The sequence below is a fragment of the Lipotes vexillifer genome, unplaced genomic scaffold, assembly GCF_000442215.2.
Source record: "Lipotes vexillifer unplaced genomic scaffold, Lipotes_vexillifer_v1.1 scaffold44, whole genome shotgun sequence".
In the NCBI taxonomy this organism is placed as follows: domain Eukaryota; kingdom Metazoa; phylum Chordata; class Mammalia; order Artiodactyla; family Lipotidae; genus Lipotes; species Lipotes vexillifer.
Window position 1 is genome coordinate 962,425 of NW_006787415.1, and position 16,832 is coordinate 979,256.

The 16,832-nt window shown below is 40.2% G+C and overlaps 1 protein-coding gene across 1 annotated transcript in view; it reads left to right on the forward strand.

Moving 5' to 3' along the window:
• The first annotated feature begins 125 nt into the window (after positions 1-125).
• Positions 126-16,832, forward strand: part of ADAMTS19 (ADAM metallopeptidase with thrombospondin type 1 motif 19) — a 282,978-nt gene continuing 266,271 nt past the window's right edge. The window contains exons 1-2 of the mRNA XM_007459995.1: positions 126-192; positions 820-1,457. Of these exons, the coding sequence (XP_007460057.1) occupies positions 126-192; positions 820-1,457 (705 nt within the window). The remainder of the gene's footprint in view (positions 193-819; positions 1,458-16,832) is intronic.

Here is a 16,832-nt window from a genome sequence, read left to right on the forward strand (position 1 = left end):
GCCTCCTTGCGCTCCGGGAGGCGGCGGCGGCGACTGCGGCGCTGGCGGCGGCTGCTGCGACCGCGGTGGATCGCGCAAGGAGGCGCGCGCGGCGCCGGGAGCGCGGTATGGGGAAGAGCCGCGAGATGCGCTTGACTCACGTCTGCTGCCTCCTCTACCATCTGGGGGTCCTGTCGAATGGGATAGTTTCAGGTAAGTTCTTCCGTGACTTTGGGCTTGCTTTCCACCTTCCCCAGCGGAGACTGGGCACGCACGGGTCGGCAGGGCTGGCGCAGCTGTGCGCCGTGAGCAGGGCTCCACGGGTAGCAATAAAAACCGGCGTGCGGTTGCGGGTGAGAGGGTCACGCTCCTGACCGAAGCGCACTTCTCGCGGCCTCATTTCAACAACGTGAAATGCTTAGTTTTCCTCTCACGAGAGTAGTAAGATTTGCAAAGGTACGTTTACAGCACCTGGAGGAAAATAGGGACGTAAAGAAATTGATAGCTCTGCCTTGCTCTGGCAGATACTTAAGGAAATCATTTAATTGTGCTGGAGTCTTTGCACCGGTTTTCTTTTCTACAGCTAAGTGCTGTCACCAAACTTTGCAGCCCCACTCTTCCCCTCCCCCTGCCCCGATAATCATACTTTTATTTTGAAAGTGCTGGGGTCTGTAATCTGATCGCTAGGCTTCAGGGGTTGCGAGAGTTTCAGGGGCTAGACGGGTGGTCTCCAGCGCGTTACCCGTGAGCCCTGTGTGCGGAGTGTGTGCCCGGGGACGTTTGTGCTACTGGAATCGCGGCACCTTAAGCCCCGCACTTCTCTGTCTGCCCCGCCCGCAGGGCTGCAGTTCGCCCCCGACCGCGAGGAGTGGGAAGTCGTGTTTCCTGCGCTCTGGCGCCGGGAGCCGGTGGACGCGGCCGGCGGCAGCGGGGGCAGCGCGGACCCAGGCTGGGTGCGCGGCGCCACGGGCGGCGGAGGCGCCCGGGTTCAGGCGGCCGGCAGCTCCCGCGAGGTGCGCTCCGTGGCCCCGGCGCCGCCCCAGGAGCCCGCGGAAGGCCGGTCAGAGCCCCGGCCCCGACCCCCGCCGCCGGGGGGCGAAGAAGACGAGGAGCTCGAATCGCAGGAGGTGCCGCGGGGATCCAGCGGGGCTGCCGCCCTGTCCCCGGGCGCCCCGGCCTCGTGGCAGCCGCCGCCCCCATCTCCCCCCGCGGCGCAGCAAGCAGAGCCGGACGGCGACGAGGTACTGCTGCGGATCCCGGCCTTCTCCCGGGACCTATACCTGCTGCTCCGGAGAGACGGCCGCTTCCTGGCGCCGCGCTTCGCGGTGGAACAGCAGCCGAGTCCGGGCCCGGGCCTCACGCGGGCAACAGACGCCCCGCGCCCTCCGGCGCCACCCGACGCCTCCTGCTTCTACACCGGGGCTGTGCTGCGGCACCCTGGCTCGCTGGCCTCTTTCAGCACCTGCGGAGGTGGCCTGGTAAGCGCCTTTCCTTCCCCAGCTCTCATCTTCCCCCTGCCACTCCTCCCTCTCCCCCTCGTAGAGCAGGCTGATTTGCCTGCACCTCACCCCCTTACGAAGTGCTCCCTGACCTTGGCCCTAGTCTGCACCCCCCAGTAGTCTACTGTGTACTTCCCATACAACATTTCCAGGGCAGTCAGTGAATCTGAAGGCTAATTGTTTGGATTAATAGCCTTCTGCTAGATGGTCGTACGTTTCTTCATAACACTAGGTAAAACTGTCTCCTTGCAACTCTTCCCACTGGTTTTATTTCTGCTTTTCAAAATAAGCCCACCACGTGGTGTCTTTTAGGAGACTGGAAGACAACCAGTCTGCTCACTGCTGAATCTCCTCCTTGTTTGCCCCTCACCCCCAGTTTCTCATCTATTATCTCATAGTTTTTTTCATGTCCCACTTCAAAGTTGTCAGAACAGTCCTCTAGGGAGTTACGTTCTGACAGCTGTCTGGAATTTAAACACATTCACGCTCACACGGGACACCTGTTCACTGTTCCTGTGAGAAACGAGGGGGAGAAGGAGTTAACTCAAAGGCTGCGAGCAGTTGACTAATGGATGACAGGAGCATCCAGTCAGTACTTGAAGGGTTATGGTTCTGTGATTTAACATTTTTTTTCTAAGGTTTACATTTTATTTGGCAAAAGTTTCTTTTCTTTTCTCCACTCCATGGAGGAAAATAGCAGGGATGAGAGCCTGGCTAAGAGGCCTGTTGGAGCTAGAAAGTAAAAGCCATTTGCCCTGTCTGAATAATACAGATCATCATTCCATTTCCCCCCCCTGTCTTTTGACCCAGGGTTTGGGATAATTGTTGCCTCCTGTAAGTTGACCTTTACTTTGTGGTAAAGTATACATCACATAAAATTTACAATTTTGACCATTTTTATATGTCCAGTCAGTGGTGTTAAGTACATTCACAGTGTTGTGTAGCCATCATCACTGGACTTTACCGTTGGTTTAAGGCAAAACCCACAAAATACTGTAAACACGCACGTGATTTGTGGCTTCATTTTGATATTCCAAGTGAGCCATTGATGAAATCCACAAGGACTTCTCTGAAAGCAACCTGCTTATTTGGAGAAAAATCCAATAGTAATGGACAGCAGAAAATATCAGGACAATCAAAGGCACCCAAAGCCATGAAATGGAAAAAGATGGTTAAAAATCCAAACAAAATGAAACTGGAAATTTTTACCTATACCCTTCTGAGATACCACAGTCAAATGATGTAAAATGCCACACAGGGCTGTATTTTACCAGATGCTCATAACGATGAATATTCAAATATGGTCATTTTTAGCCATGAGTGAAAAAACATGGCATGGAAAAATTACATGAAAAGCTTTTTAAAATGTTTTTTGTGGAGCTGATGTTTGAACACTTCACTGGGGGAAGCATTTTGTGGGGATTTCATTGTCCACCGGTTTTTGGCCGGGCATTAAATAATTACATATAGAAAGTTCCTGGTGTGGTAGAAGCAATAGGGGATAAAGCATTTCACTGTGTTGAAATGTGGGCTTTTGGTCAGATTTTCCAAATGAGCTCTGCCTTCTCTCCATACTTAAAGGAGCAAAGTTAGAATTATGAGTAGGTTTTTCATAGACTGAATAGGAGTTTGACATACCTCCCTGTTTATCATGTTGGACTTTTACTCACTTTTCCTATTAGCCACATATGTATGTGTTCTGAACTGGGAAGTCTTTGTTGTTGAGGAAAATTGACATTGCTAGCAATACAGTGTAGCAGTCAGACTTTGAGTAAAAAGTTAGGCAAATAGCCAAGAAGGGTGGGTTTGTTACTCCAGACTCTGTCATGCCAGCCCTTTCCCTTATGAGGGTGGATTAGGAAAGGGAAAGCTTAATTTGTTATCTGAGCTCTGACATTGGCCTGTTCCCTACTGATTGACAAGTCCCTTTCCTCTCTGGGATCCAGTTTTCATAAGTAAAATGAGGGAATCTGATGACTTAATTAAAATTGGATGATAGAATGAAAATTTTGTTGGATGCTAAATATATTCTAGAGCCTGCATTAGGAGCTCACAGATTAGAAGCACATCATATACAAGTAGATATGACACAGGTGGTCATGAAACAGTGACTTAGCAGCATGTTAAATCAGATGTTATGCCCGAGGTTAAACCACGCTTGGGGAGTTGGGGAAGGCTTCCCAAGGCAGAGTTTCAGTGGATTTTGAAGCATGGGGAGCCTTTCTCCAGGCAGGAAGGGGCTGGGAGTGTTATAGATAGAAGCAAGAGACTGAGTGGAGATGAGAAAATGCAGAGCCTAACAAGGGAATGAAAAAAAAAGTTTCTTCCGATGAGGCCAGAAGTTGCAATAAGGGGAAGTGATCCTAAACTGTCTGGTGAGATCAAACCTCAAAAGCCTTGTCTGCCTGAGTACGGGCTTTTTCTGTTTAACTGTTGATTATCGAAGGATTGCATTCTTGTTTTTCTCTATTTAAATTCTGTAATCCAGTAATTCTAATGTGAGGCATCATGATGTCTTTATATGAAGGTGCATTCTTTATAAATGCATGTCCTTTAGTTTGCAACAGTTTTTTCTTCTCAGTTAGTAAAAGCTTTCTGACTGTCAGTTGCACAGTAAAGAGTAGATTACAAAGTACACCTTCCCCTTCCCCTCTCTCAGTAGCAAGTTTTACCCACTTGTGCCTGAACTCCTCAACACCTTTTGAATTATTACATATCTGAGAGGTTCTAAATGTCTCTATCAAAGGAAATAGATAATCAGTTATCAAGTATTGCAAAGCGGTGAACATTTGTTAAGACTGGCCAATTCATTCTCCAGATATCAATCTAACTTGTGCTGTGAAGGGAAAAGTGATTGAATGGAGATTTTGGTTACAGGTTCCGGTGTTGCCGCTTCAAAGTACTGAATCTTTCTGGATCTTATTTCCCTTATTTGTAAAATGCACAAATTGTATTTGTATATCTAGCAATTAATGTATGAAGTGTTCTTACTATTTTCCCTTATTAGTCTCTAATACTGAAAAATAATTGAGATTTAATGGGCACAAAAGTAATATTAAGTAATTAAGCATTTTGTTTTGTTTTTTTTTTTGTTTTTTTTTGCGCGATACGCGGGCCTCTCACTGTTGTGGCCTCTCCCGTTGCGGAGCAACAGGCTCCGGACGCGCAGGCGCAGCGGCCATGGCTCACGGGCACAGCCGCTCCGTGGCATGTGGGATCTTCCCGGACTGGGGCACAAACCCGTGTCCCCTGCGTCGGCAGGCGGACTCTCAACCACTGAGCCACCAGGAAAGCCCAAGCATTTATTGAACAACTCCTTTGAGCAAGGCATTTTGTAGGTACAGAGAATACAGAAAGGAGATGAGAAAGCCTTGGTATGTTTCAAGGAGTTCCCAACCTGGCTTGCCAGTCACAGATATAAATAGGGAAATAAAGTAGGTTGTGTTACCTACAGATGGAGGAATGTCCCAAGTGCTATGATGGTACTCTCTTGTTCATCTCTTCATTTCAAGAACATGGTAAGATATCTAGTTTTTAGTAGGCACCCAGTAAAAATCACTGAATAAAATATTACACATATAGTATGTTATTCTGTTTTAAATAGTAATCTCTAAAAATTGAAGTACAAAAAGCAACAAATTAAACTCCACGAAAGAGTGAAACAATCATGTTTGCTCAAAATTAACACTTTTTAAAGCACACCTAAGCACTGGGCCAAGATAAACTAGATCAGTACATTCCTTGCCTGTGATTCTCTTTAGACTGATGATTACTGGCTATCAGTAATATTTAGATTACTTTTCCAGGATGATAAAGAGTAACTACTAAGACTTACTTAAACTTAGAGTTTTATAAATTTAGAGTTTTATATAGTAGTTATGCTGATTAGCTCTGCATGCAAAATCTGCAGCCTTGTGTAAATTCCGTTTTTTTTTTTTTTCCCAATTTACTCCCTTATGTGAATCAAAGTATTTGGTACCATGGGAAGTTTTGAACACTTAAGTATTTGGGGGCATCCTTTTTGGACAAGGAACTTTATCAAGTACCAGTATGGAAATAGGAGAGGAGGGTATGAAGACAGGGAAAAGGTAGTACATACCTAGGAGAACTGGAGTAGAAGTGGAGTCAACATCCAAATGAAAAAAAATTGCAGAATAACGTCACACATCCAGCTGCTTTGTTCAAGCCAAATCTTAGGAATGACAGAAAAGATATTCTAAATAAATCTAAAGCAGTATTCTAAAAGAATGCCATCAGTACATCAGACATTTCGAGTATCTTCTGAAAGCCTGTGAACAGTTTGGATTGGATTAATGGAAAACATATAGACATTAGAGAATATGTGTGAATGGAGGCAGCTATGGCAGAGGTGCTACTGCACTCGCAAAGAAAGAGAGGGCCATGAGCACAAGGGGCCCTTCAATAACAGCACTATTGGTTTTGTCTGCTGTCCAGTTGTGCCAGGTAGCAGAGGCCAAATGTGTGTCCCTAGGCAAGAGCGGAGAGAATAGTGGTAGAGCTTTCCCGGACATGTGGGTGACACCAGAGGATAGAGAGTCTCCACTCTCAAAAGTTGAGCCATTGGCTTCTTGCATGCAGTAGATGGTCCCACTTGTCCCTCCAAATAACTAGAGGAGAGCTGGTCACAACAGATAGGTGAGTAGGAAACCAACAAACAGAGATGGGCTGACACCTAAGAATATCACACTGTTAAGAAAACAAACCATATAAAAGAGAGTCATCAAATTGGTTGATTAAAACCATGAAGCAAAAATCTTACTAGATTAAATAGAATACTTTAACTGAAAAATAAGAGTAGATATATATTCATGGGAAAAAAACCAGGACAGCTGCTGTTTGTAAAAAAATGATTAGATACGGGCTTCCCTGGTGGCGCAGTGGTTGAGAGTCCACTTGCCGATGCAGGGGACACGGGTTCGTGCCCCAGTCCGGGAAGATCCCACATGCCGTGGAGTGGCTGGACCCGTGAGCCATGGCCACTGAGCCTGCGCGTCCGGAGCCTGGGCTCCGCAACGGGAGAGGCCACAACAGTGAGAGGCCCGCATACGGCAAAAACAAACAAACAAACATTAGATACAGTGGAACTCACATTATATGATTATTAGAATTAAAAACTCCATAGATGAACTGGTAAGTAAATTTGTGACCTAGAAGGCAAACCCAGAAATTGTCCCAGAATAGAACATAAAGGACAAATGGATGCAAAATACGAAAGAAAAGTTGTGAGCCATGAATCATAGATCTAGATGGTCCAAATTTCTTTTTTTTTTTTTTACATCTTTACTGGAGTATAATTGCTTTACAGTGGTGTGTTAGTTTCTGCTTTATAACAAAGTGAATCAGTTATACATATACATATGTTCCCACATCTCTTCCCTCTTGCGTCTCCCTCCCTCCCACCCTACCTATCCCACCCCTCTAGGCCAAATTTCTTTAATGGGAGTTAATTAAAAAAAATAAGTTAAAGGAGAGAGTTTTAAAAATGCATGCAAATGAACCCTAAACATTTGATTCTAATATACGTCACCAAAATATACATTCATTAGCCAAGCTTTGGATGTGAGGCCAGATACTACGCCTTTGAGTGTAGGTCCGATAACTGGTGCTCCAGGTGAGCCTTACTCACGATGCACCAAGACCAATTTCCAATATAGGTTTCTGTATTTGGAATAAAATTTAAAAGACAAATGCAAGGCAATTTATGTATAGAATCCTGGACTTTTTAAACTTTCAAATCTTGTACAGTTTCATCCCAAATAAAATTGCAGCACTTTTTTTTTTTTAGCAACTTAATCTTTCTCAAGTTTTTCCAAAGTTTTCATAGAAACAAAGACATCTTTTGCACTCGTATTTCACTTGCCTTAATATTTAGGTTTGATTAAATTATGTAATTACAAAATGTTGTGAACATATGTTCAAGCAAATATAGCTGATTCTTGGTGAACATACAGGCTGACTGGTGGAAGTAATTGTTTGCAACAAGACAAGAGGGGGATCTAAGCTCAGTGAGCGTTGGGCATACTGCATGCCTCAGTGATCATGTTTTCTGGATGGTGTGGAGAGTGTTATTCAATTCAGTAATTTGAGATGAATTGGTTGATGGAACCAGTGTTGGTTAGGTAGAGGTTAAAGAGACTTCTTTTGTATCAGAATCAAATTTGCCCCATAAATAAAGGAAGACACACGCCTTCAGACTGAAAGACCAACCACTAAACAGAGTAGCATAAGGAAAGATAGACCCAAACCTAGACTCATTGTGGCAGAATATTAGAAAATCAAAGATAAAGAGAAAATCCTACATGTTTAATAAAGGAAAGATTAATCTACAATAAGATGAGTGTCAGATTGATATTAGAGATTGAATTAGTAATACCAGATGCTAGGAGGTCATGAGTTGATAGCCTCAGATTTCTGATGAAATGTGATATTGAATCCTAGATTCAGCCAAATTACCATTCAGACCTAAAGGCAGAATGAAATCATTTTCAAAATTACAAGGACTCAGCCTTTACCACACAGAACCTCCAAAAAGTTATGCAATGAAAATCTTCCTCCAGCAGCCTTTCCCCAGTTATTGCTCAGTATCCCTTCCTAGAGGTGGCCAGGGTTATTAGTTTCTAGCGCGTGAGCTAGAGGTAATTGACACATAAACAAGTAAAATGCATTAAGAGCTTTTAAAAGCCACATTGTTTACACACACACACACACACTGATGTGTGAGATTATCACATATGAGTGCATAAAGAGAATCTCCTTTCTGTTTTGGTACTTCCATTTTATCTGATTGCAAAAATGTGGCATAATTTCCTTAATCAGTTTGGTGTGGATGTACGTTTAATGGATTCCAGTATTTTCCTGTTATGAACAGTGCTAAATGAATAAGACTCTGCAGATATGTCGTTTTGCCTATGTCATGACCTCCTCAAAGGGCAAATGTATTGGTAATTTGGGGGCAATATTGCCTGATTGTATGCCACGGAGGTATGCCACTTTACACTCTCAGGTCAGCAAAGAAACAGAGTACGTCTTTCAGCTATGCTATCACCAATATGGGTATTATTAAAAATTTTGATCTTTGTAAAATCTAATGGGCAAGAAATGTTATCTCAAAGTAGTTTTAATTTACATTTTTTGATATTAATGGTGAGACTGACCATCTTTTCATATTTTTATTCTCATTTCCTTTCCTGTAAACTTTCTGTTCATTTCTTCTGCTCATTTTTCTATTAGGTGTTTGGTCTTTTTCATTTCTAATTCCAGTGCTCTTTTTCTGTGACTATATTATTTATTTATTTTTAATTTAAATAAATAATTTATTTATTTTTGGCTGCGTTGGCTCTTTGTTGCTGCGCGCAGGCTTTCTCTAGTTGTGGCGAACAGGGGCTACTCTTCGTTGCGGTGCGCGGGCTTCTCATTGCGGTGGCTTCTTTTGTTGCGGAGCACGGGCTCTAGGTGCAGGGGCTTCAGTAGTTGTGGCTCAAGAGCTCTAGAGTGCAGGCTCAGTAGTTGTGGTGCACGAGCTTAGTTGCTCCACGGCATGTGGGATCTTCTCAGACCAGGGCTTGAACCCGTGTCCCCTGCATTGGCAGACAGATTCTTAACCACCGCGCCACCAGGGAAGTCCCTTTCTATGAGTATTTTTAAAAGATAAATGTTAATAACAAAATAATACAAGCTGAGTATAGAGAGTTTAGAAAATACATAAAATAAGTCATCTGTAATCTTAACATCCATAGATAAGCACTGTTAACTTTCTTGTGGATATGCTGTAAAGGAAATATAAATATCGAATAAACAGTCACAATTTTTTCAAATGTATTAGGAAACTAGGGAAAAATTTTTCTCAATCATCACTTTTGGTTCATAGATTGGCACAGATTGTGCAGATTAATAATATCTGGTGGGCACGCTTGGGGAACACTTAACCTTATACATTGTAGGGGAGTAAATTGGGTAGAGCCTCTTGTGTGGTATGTATTTAAATTTTAAACATGCTTAGTCTTCAGCAATTCTGCTTGTAGGTATCAATATTAGAGGAATATTCACATAAGAGCAAAAGATTTATGTATAAGCCTATTCATCGCAGCATTGTTTTCAAGAGCAGAGCACTCTAAAAATTCATCAGTAGTGGGCTAGTTACATCTATATACTGTGCCGAATACCCAGAGAACAAAACGTTCTCAAACATTTACGTTCAAGAACGGAAATAGTTCTTGCTTCAAGGTCCTTAACGTTTTTTAAGGAAACTTCTCTTTGCCTCAACTTGTCCTACTTGTTTTTTTCATGGTACTATTTAGTTAAGTGTTCCGTGTTTCCTTATCAACTTTAAGTGCACATCTCCTTAAACCATCCATGGTTTTCCTGTTTAAAAGTTAGAACGGCATGGATGATTATGTTCCCACTGACAGTGACACATGGAAGAAGTTTCTGTACTTAGAGTGGCCAATATGCAGATACTCCAGTCCTTTTTTAAGGAAGTGATACAGTGAATTTTAGTAAAAAGAATCATCGTGCTGGTGGAAAAAGCGATATTATACATTAAAAGTTACTAACCCCTTTAATCATGTATTAATCTGTGTCTTAGTGTCCTGAGAGACTTCAGGCATGGACCAATTTTGTGAGAAGAAATTTTGTTTGTTTAATAATATTTATTTGATAACATTTAATATTAATATATACTTATTTGAAGTTTATTAGGTGAATCGTAAAAATAGTATACCTTTTTAAATTCAGGAAATTCTGTATAGCAGTCTTAAAACATTTTTTATGCAGTACTAAAACAGAGCACATTTTTATTGAGTTCATGCACAATTGAATCTTTCTGCTTAATTACAGTTACGTTTTTATCCAGCTGGTTTTATGGCTTTGTGTTTGCAAAATAAAGAATAATCAGAGGAGTTCCAAGTTCCTGATAGATGGGAAGTGTATTGAATTAGGGAAGTAATCGACATATTTTAAAGCACCGAGAGAACCAGTAGTCCCCCTTGGATTATGATTTGGTGGCGGGGGGGTGAGGTGGGTGGGGGGTGTTCCTGAAGGGGAATTTTAAGGTTCCCACAACCAAGTGAGGACCATAATTTGATGCAGAGTGCACTTAGGGTGCAGCCATAGTGAGCACATCATCTTGTCTCCATCTCATCTTTATTCTAATGCCAAGCCCTAGACTGAGAGAAGTGAGAAAATGGGAACACAGCCATTTCAATGCTAACCAGATATTCGTACAGAATTATTGCATGGTGGTGTTAAGAAGGCCCTTGGGGATTAGATAGTTTAGTACTTGCCTTTTCCAGCTGATTTCATTTCATAATTAACATCTATATATTTTCAATACATTATTAACTGTTTAGGCTTTAACGCAGATGATCAGGGAATGGAGCTGATGAGCCAGTTTCAGCATTATTTGAACAGCTCCTGCCTTTGTATTGCTTCCAATTAAACTTATCAGACCTAAACATTTTTTTCTCCTTCACAAGCATATGAAGCTGTTTCACCCCACATTTTTCCTCTTCCCTCTGCCTGGCTTCACCTAAAATATATGACCACTTTCTGCAGTGAACCCACACCATCGGCTTTTAGATCATGCTTCTTGATGCCCTGTTTTTTAAAGTCTGGTGTGCAAGCACCTGTATGAAAGTCATGGCAGTGGGGGTGAGGTAGTGGGAGCTGGGAATTCTCCATTTAAAATGACAATCCCAGATTGAGGCTCAAAACTAAGAAGTGTATTTCAAAAGAATCCAAGGAAATTCCTGTGCAGGCTCAGATTTGAGGGCAGCCACTCTAGTGGCTCGGAAAACTCCAGAGCTCAGGATCTTTAAGGACTGGATTTGCGTCCATCAAACTTCATATCCTATGTGTCTTGAATGAATTTTAATACTGTCTTTCAGCTCCAACTATACTAAACTTGGGTACCTCCTGTCCTTACCTTTAACATCTTTCCAGGAACCCACTCAGATGCCATTGAGCTAGAAAGGATTTTATGAATTTCAATTATTCAACAGGCTATAAATGTGAACTAGTTGGGAGATGATATAATGGAAGCTTAATGCCAGTATGAACGTTTTCCTACTCTTTAGGTGAAAAAGTATACAAAAGTCGAACCTTGCTTCCCATTCTAGAATTTGGAAGTAAATAGAGATGAATTATTTCAAATTGTTATCAACAGTTTTATGGGTAATATAGCAGGAGACTTACTCCAGCTGTTTCATGATAGTTACTGTAGTAAAATAAAATTTATCAGAAATAAAGGGAAAAACATACATTCAGATTGTAAAGGGCCTACCATACCACCAAATTTAAATGTGGCTAAGTGAAGACTGAGGCACATTGTAGAGGCATATTAGAAAATAAGTGAGAAAATTAGAAACCCTTTGTGAGAGATTATCTACACTGGAATGGCAGAGCAGTGTGGTCAGGTTAAGAGGACTTTGGAGATGCATGAGAATTAAATGGTGAGCTATCTCAAATGGCAGAAATAACCTAACAAGGCTTATCTGCTCATTCATATTGCAAGAATTTGGATGTTAAGAGTCCTGTAAAACTCATTAGGGTTAACAGTCAAAAAACATTAACATGTTAAGAGGAGTGGCCAGGCAGATAATTATATCAGCTAATCTGATTAGTGCAAATTGTCTATCTCCATTATAATTTGGATTTGAATGCACGTAGTGGCAACTAAAATGTGATAGGTACGTTTCCACTATAAAAGTATTATATTACCAGCAAATATTTTAGTGTGCCCAGTTCATAGATAGGCAGTTCATTTATTGACAGAGGAACTTATGTATAGATAGCATAGGGTCTTCACAGTGTTGTCTGGTTGTGTGCTTATGGATAAATAGAACTTCAACAGTTTATTACAACAAAATAGAAAGTCTGAGTAATTCATTGTGGAAATATCTGTCTTTTAAAATTTAATTATTTAGTGCTCCATTTTGTTTACTAACGTGGATAATTCCTGTGTCTCTGTAGATCTCCAGTTAGAATTTTGTCACTTCAAAATAGATGGTTCTAATTAGTAATGTTTTAAAAGGCATTGAACTGGTATTTTATGATGAAAGTTCCTACGTAGAAATTTTTCTAAGTAGAACCTAATTATTTCTCATTAGTAAGATAGATTCAAGAATATGTCAAGCTGATTTTTCTAGGGTAAATCATTATTTAAAATGTGACAAATTGAAAAGGATACTGTGAATGATTTTTCCCCCTAATGTCTTTTTTTCTGGTATGATTTACATACCATAAATTCACCCCAGTGTGCAATTCAATGATTTTTAGTACATTTACAGAACGGTGCAACCATCACCACAATTCAGTTTTAGAACATTTCCATCACCCCAAAGGAGTCCCTCACATCCATTTGCAATCATTCTGTTCCTACCCCCAGTCCCAGGCAACAATTCATCAACTTTCTCTTTTTATAGATTTACCTTTACATTTCATGTAAATGAAATCATATAAAATTTGCTCTTTTGTGTCTGGCGTCTTAAACTTAGCATAATGTTTTTGAGGTTTGTCCATGTGGTAGCATGTATCAATAGTACATTCCTTTTCTTGCTGAATAATAAGTCATTGTTTATTCTTCCATCTGTTGATGGGCATTTGGATTGTTTCCACTTTTTTGCTGTTATGAATAATGCTAATATAAACATTTGTGTATAAGTCGTTGTGTAGTTAAATATTTTTATTCCTCTTGGGTAGATATCTAGGAGTGGAATTGCTAGGTGATATGGTAAATTTATGTTTAATATTCTAAGAAACTGTGAACTTCTTTTACAAAGTACTGCACCAATTTACGTCCCCACCAGCAATTTATTAGGATTCCAGTTTCTCTATATCCTCATCAACGCTTGTTATTGTCTCTTTTTGATTAAAACTAATTTTGTGGCTGTGCAGCAGTGTTCCATTGTGGTTTGAATTTGCATTTCTTAATGACTATGTTGAGCATCTTTTCATGTCCCTTTTTATAGCCATTCATATATCATCTTTGGTGACAGGTCTATTCAAATCTTTTGCCTATTTTAAATTAGGCTTTTTGTCTTTCTGCTATTTAGTTTTAAGAGTTCTTTGTATACTCTGGATGTAAATCCTTTGTCAGACATAGGATTTGCTAATGTTTTCTTCTGGTCTAGAGGTTTCTGTTCCTTTTCCTGATGGTATCTTTCAAAGACAATTTTTATAGATTTTGAAAAAATCCAATTTATTTTTTCCTTTTATGGAATGTGCTTTTGCTGTTGTAACTAAGAAGAACTCTGTCTAACTCAAAGTCACATAGGCTTCCTCTTATGTTTTCTTCCATAATTTTGGTTATTACATTTAGGTCTGTGATGTATTTTTGAGTTAGTTTTTTGTGTATGGTGTGAGATAAGGGTTTGAATTAATCTCTTTGCATATGTATATCCAATTTTCTCTCAGGCCATTTGCTGAAAAGACCATCCTTTCCTAATGAAATACCGTGGAACTTTTGTCAAAAGTCAACCATAGGGCTTCCCTGGTGGCGCAGTGGTTGAGAGTCCGCCTGCCGATGCAGGGGACAGGGGTTCGTGCCCCGGTCCGGGAGGATCCCACATGCCGCGGAGCGGCTGGGCCCGTGAGCCGTGGCCGCTGAGCCTGCGCGTCCGGAGCCTGTGCTCTGCAGCGGGAGAGGCCACAGCGGTGAGAGGCCCGCGTACCGCAAAAAAAAAAAAAGTCAACCATAAATATGAGTTTACTTTTGTACTATTAATGCTGTTTTTTTAAATCTATATGTTTATCCTTATGTCAGTACCATACTGTCTTGATTTAGGAGGCTTTATAATATATTTTTTAATTGGGGAAATTCAACTTTGATTTCCTTTTTCAAAGCTTTGTTGACTATTCTGGATCCTTTGCATTTCTGTATAAGTTTTAGGACCAGATTGTCAGTATCTGAGAAGAATCAGCTGGGACTTTGATAGGAATTGTGATTAAAGATAAATTTGGGGAGAGTTTCTATCTTATAAACAATACAGAAGATTTTTGTGCGATCTGGAAATTATTATTACTAAAGCATTCATTAGGGGATATTTTTGAATACCCTGTTGACTGACAAAATTAGCTACTGATACCCTGTATTATAGTGGACACGATTTAAAATTCATAATCTATAAGAACAAGTATTCAAAGCCACTCATTTGGAGTTATACAAATAAAGTATACAAAATAGGAAGTTACAAAGATGTAGTGTTTTTGTAGGATTAGGACATGAATCCACATATCAGACTCTAATTTTTTTAAATGTTGTATTTATGAGCTTCTTTTATTTAAAAAATATTTTTCTTTTCCATTATGGTTTATCACAGGATGTTGAATATAGTTCCCTGTACTGTTACAGTAGGACTTGTTGTTTATCCATTCTATATGTAATACTTTACATCTATTAATCTCAAACTCCCAATTTACCCCCATCCCCGCTATTTCCCTAGGCAACCACAACTCTGTTCTCTATGCCTGTGTGTCTGTTTCTGTTTCATTAATAAGTCCATTTGTGTCATATTATAGGTTCCACATATAAGTTATATCATACGATATTTGTCTTTCTCTGACTGACTTCACTTAGTGTGATAATTTCTAAGTCCATATATGTTGCTGCAAATGCCATTATTCCATTCTTTTTTATGACTAAGTAGTATTCCATTGTAAATATACACCACATCTTCTTTTTTAAAATTTAATTTATTACTTTTTTATACAGCGATGCTTATATCTATTTTACACATATTAGTGTATACATGTCAATCCCAATCTCCCAGTTCATCCCCCCACCACCCCCCACTGCTTTCCCCCCTTGGTGTCCATACATTTGTTCTCTACATCTGTGTCTCTATTTCTGCCTTGCAAAACGGTTCATCTGTACCATTTTTCTAGATTCCACATATATGCGTTAATATGTGATATTTGTTTTTCTCTTTCTGACTAACTTCACTCTGTATGACTGTCTCTAGGTCCATCCACATCTCTACAAGTGACCCAATTTCTTTCCTTTTTATGGCTGAGTAATATTCCACTGTATATATGTGCCACATCTCCTTTATCCATTTATCTGTCGATGGGCATTTAGGTTGCTTCCATGACCTGGCTATTGTAAATAGTGCTGCAGTGAACATTGGGGTACATGTGTCTTTTTGAATTATGTTTTTCTCTGGGTATATGCCCAGTAGTGAGATTGCTGGGCTGCATGGTAATTATATTTTTAGTTTTTTCAGGAACCTCCATACTGTTCTCCATAGTGGCTGTATCAATTTACATTCCCACCAACAGTGCAACAGGGTTCTCTTTTCTCCACACTCTCCAGCATTTGTTGTATGTAGACTTTCTGATGATGCCCATTCTAACTGGTGTGAGGTGATACCTCATTGTAGTTTTGATTTGCATTTCTCTAATAATTAGTGATGTTGGGCAGCTTTTCATGTGCCTCTTGGACATCTGTATGTCTTCTTTGGTGAAATGTCTATTTAGGTCTTCTGCCCATTTTGTGATTGGGTTGTATGGTTTTTTAATATTGAGCTGCATGAGCTGTTTATATATTTTGGAGATTAATCCTTTGTTGATTCGTCTGCAAATATTTTCTCCCATTTGGAGGGTTGTCTTTTCATCTTGTTTATAGTTTCCTTTGCTGTGCAAAAGCTTTTAAGTTTCATTAGGTCCCATTTGTTTATTTTTGTTTCTATTTCCATTACTCTAGGAGTTGGGTCTAAAAAGATCTTGCTGTGATTTATGTCAAATAATATTCTTCCTATGTTTTCCTGTAAGAGTTTTATAGTGTCCAGTCTTATGTTTAAGTCTTTAATCCATTTTGAGTTTTTTTTGTGTATGGTGTTAGGAAGTGTTCTAATTTCATTCTTTTACATGTAGCTGTCTAGTTTTCTCAGCACCACTTATTAAAGAGGATATCTTTTCTCTATTGTATATCCTTGCCTCCTGTGTCATAGATTAGTTGATGCATGGGTTTATCTCTGGGCTTTCTGTCCTGTTCCATTGATCTATATTTCTGTTTTTGTGGCAGTACCATATTGTCTTGATTACTGTAGCTTTGTTGTGTAGTCTGAAGTCAGAGAGTCTCATTCTTCCAGCTCCATTTTTTTCCCTCAAGACTGCTTTGGCTGTTCGAGGTCTTTTGTGTCTCCATGCAAATTTTAAGATTTTTTTGTTCTAGTTCTGTAAAAAATGCCATTGGTAGTGTAATAGGGATTGCATTAAATCTGTAGATTGTTTTGGGTAGTCTAATCATTTTCAAAATATTGATTCTTCCAATCCAAGGACATGGTATATCTCTCCATCTGTTTGTGTCATCTTTGATTTCTTTCATCAATGTCTTAT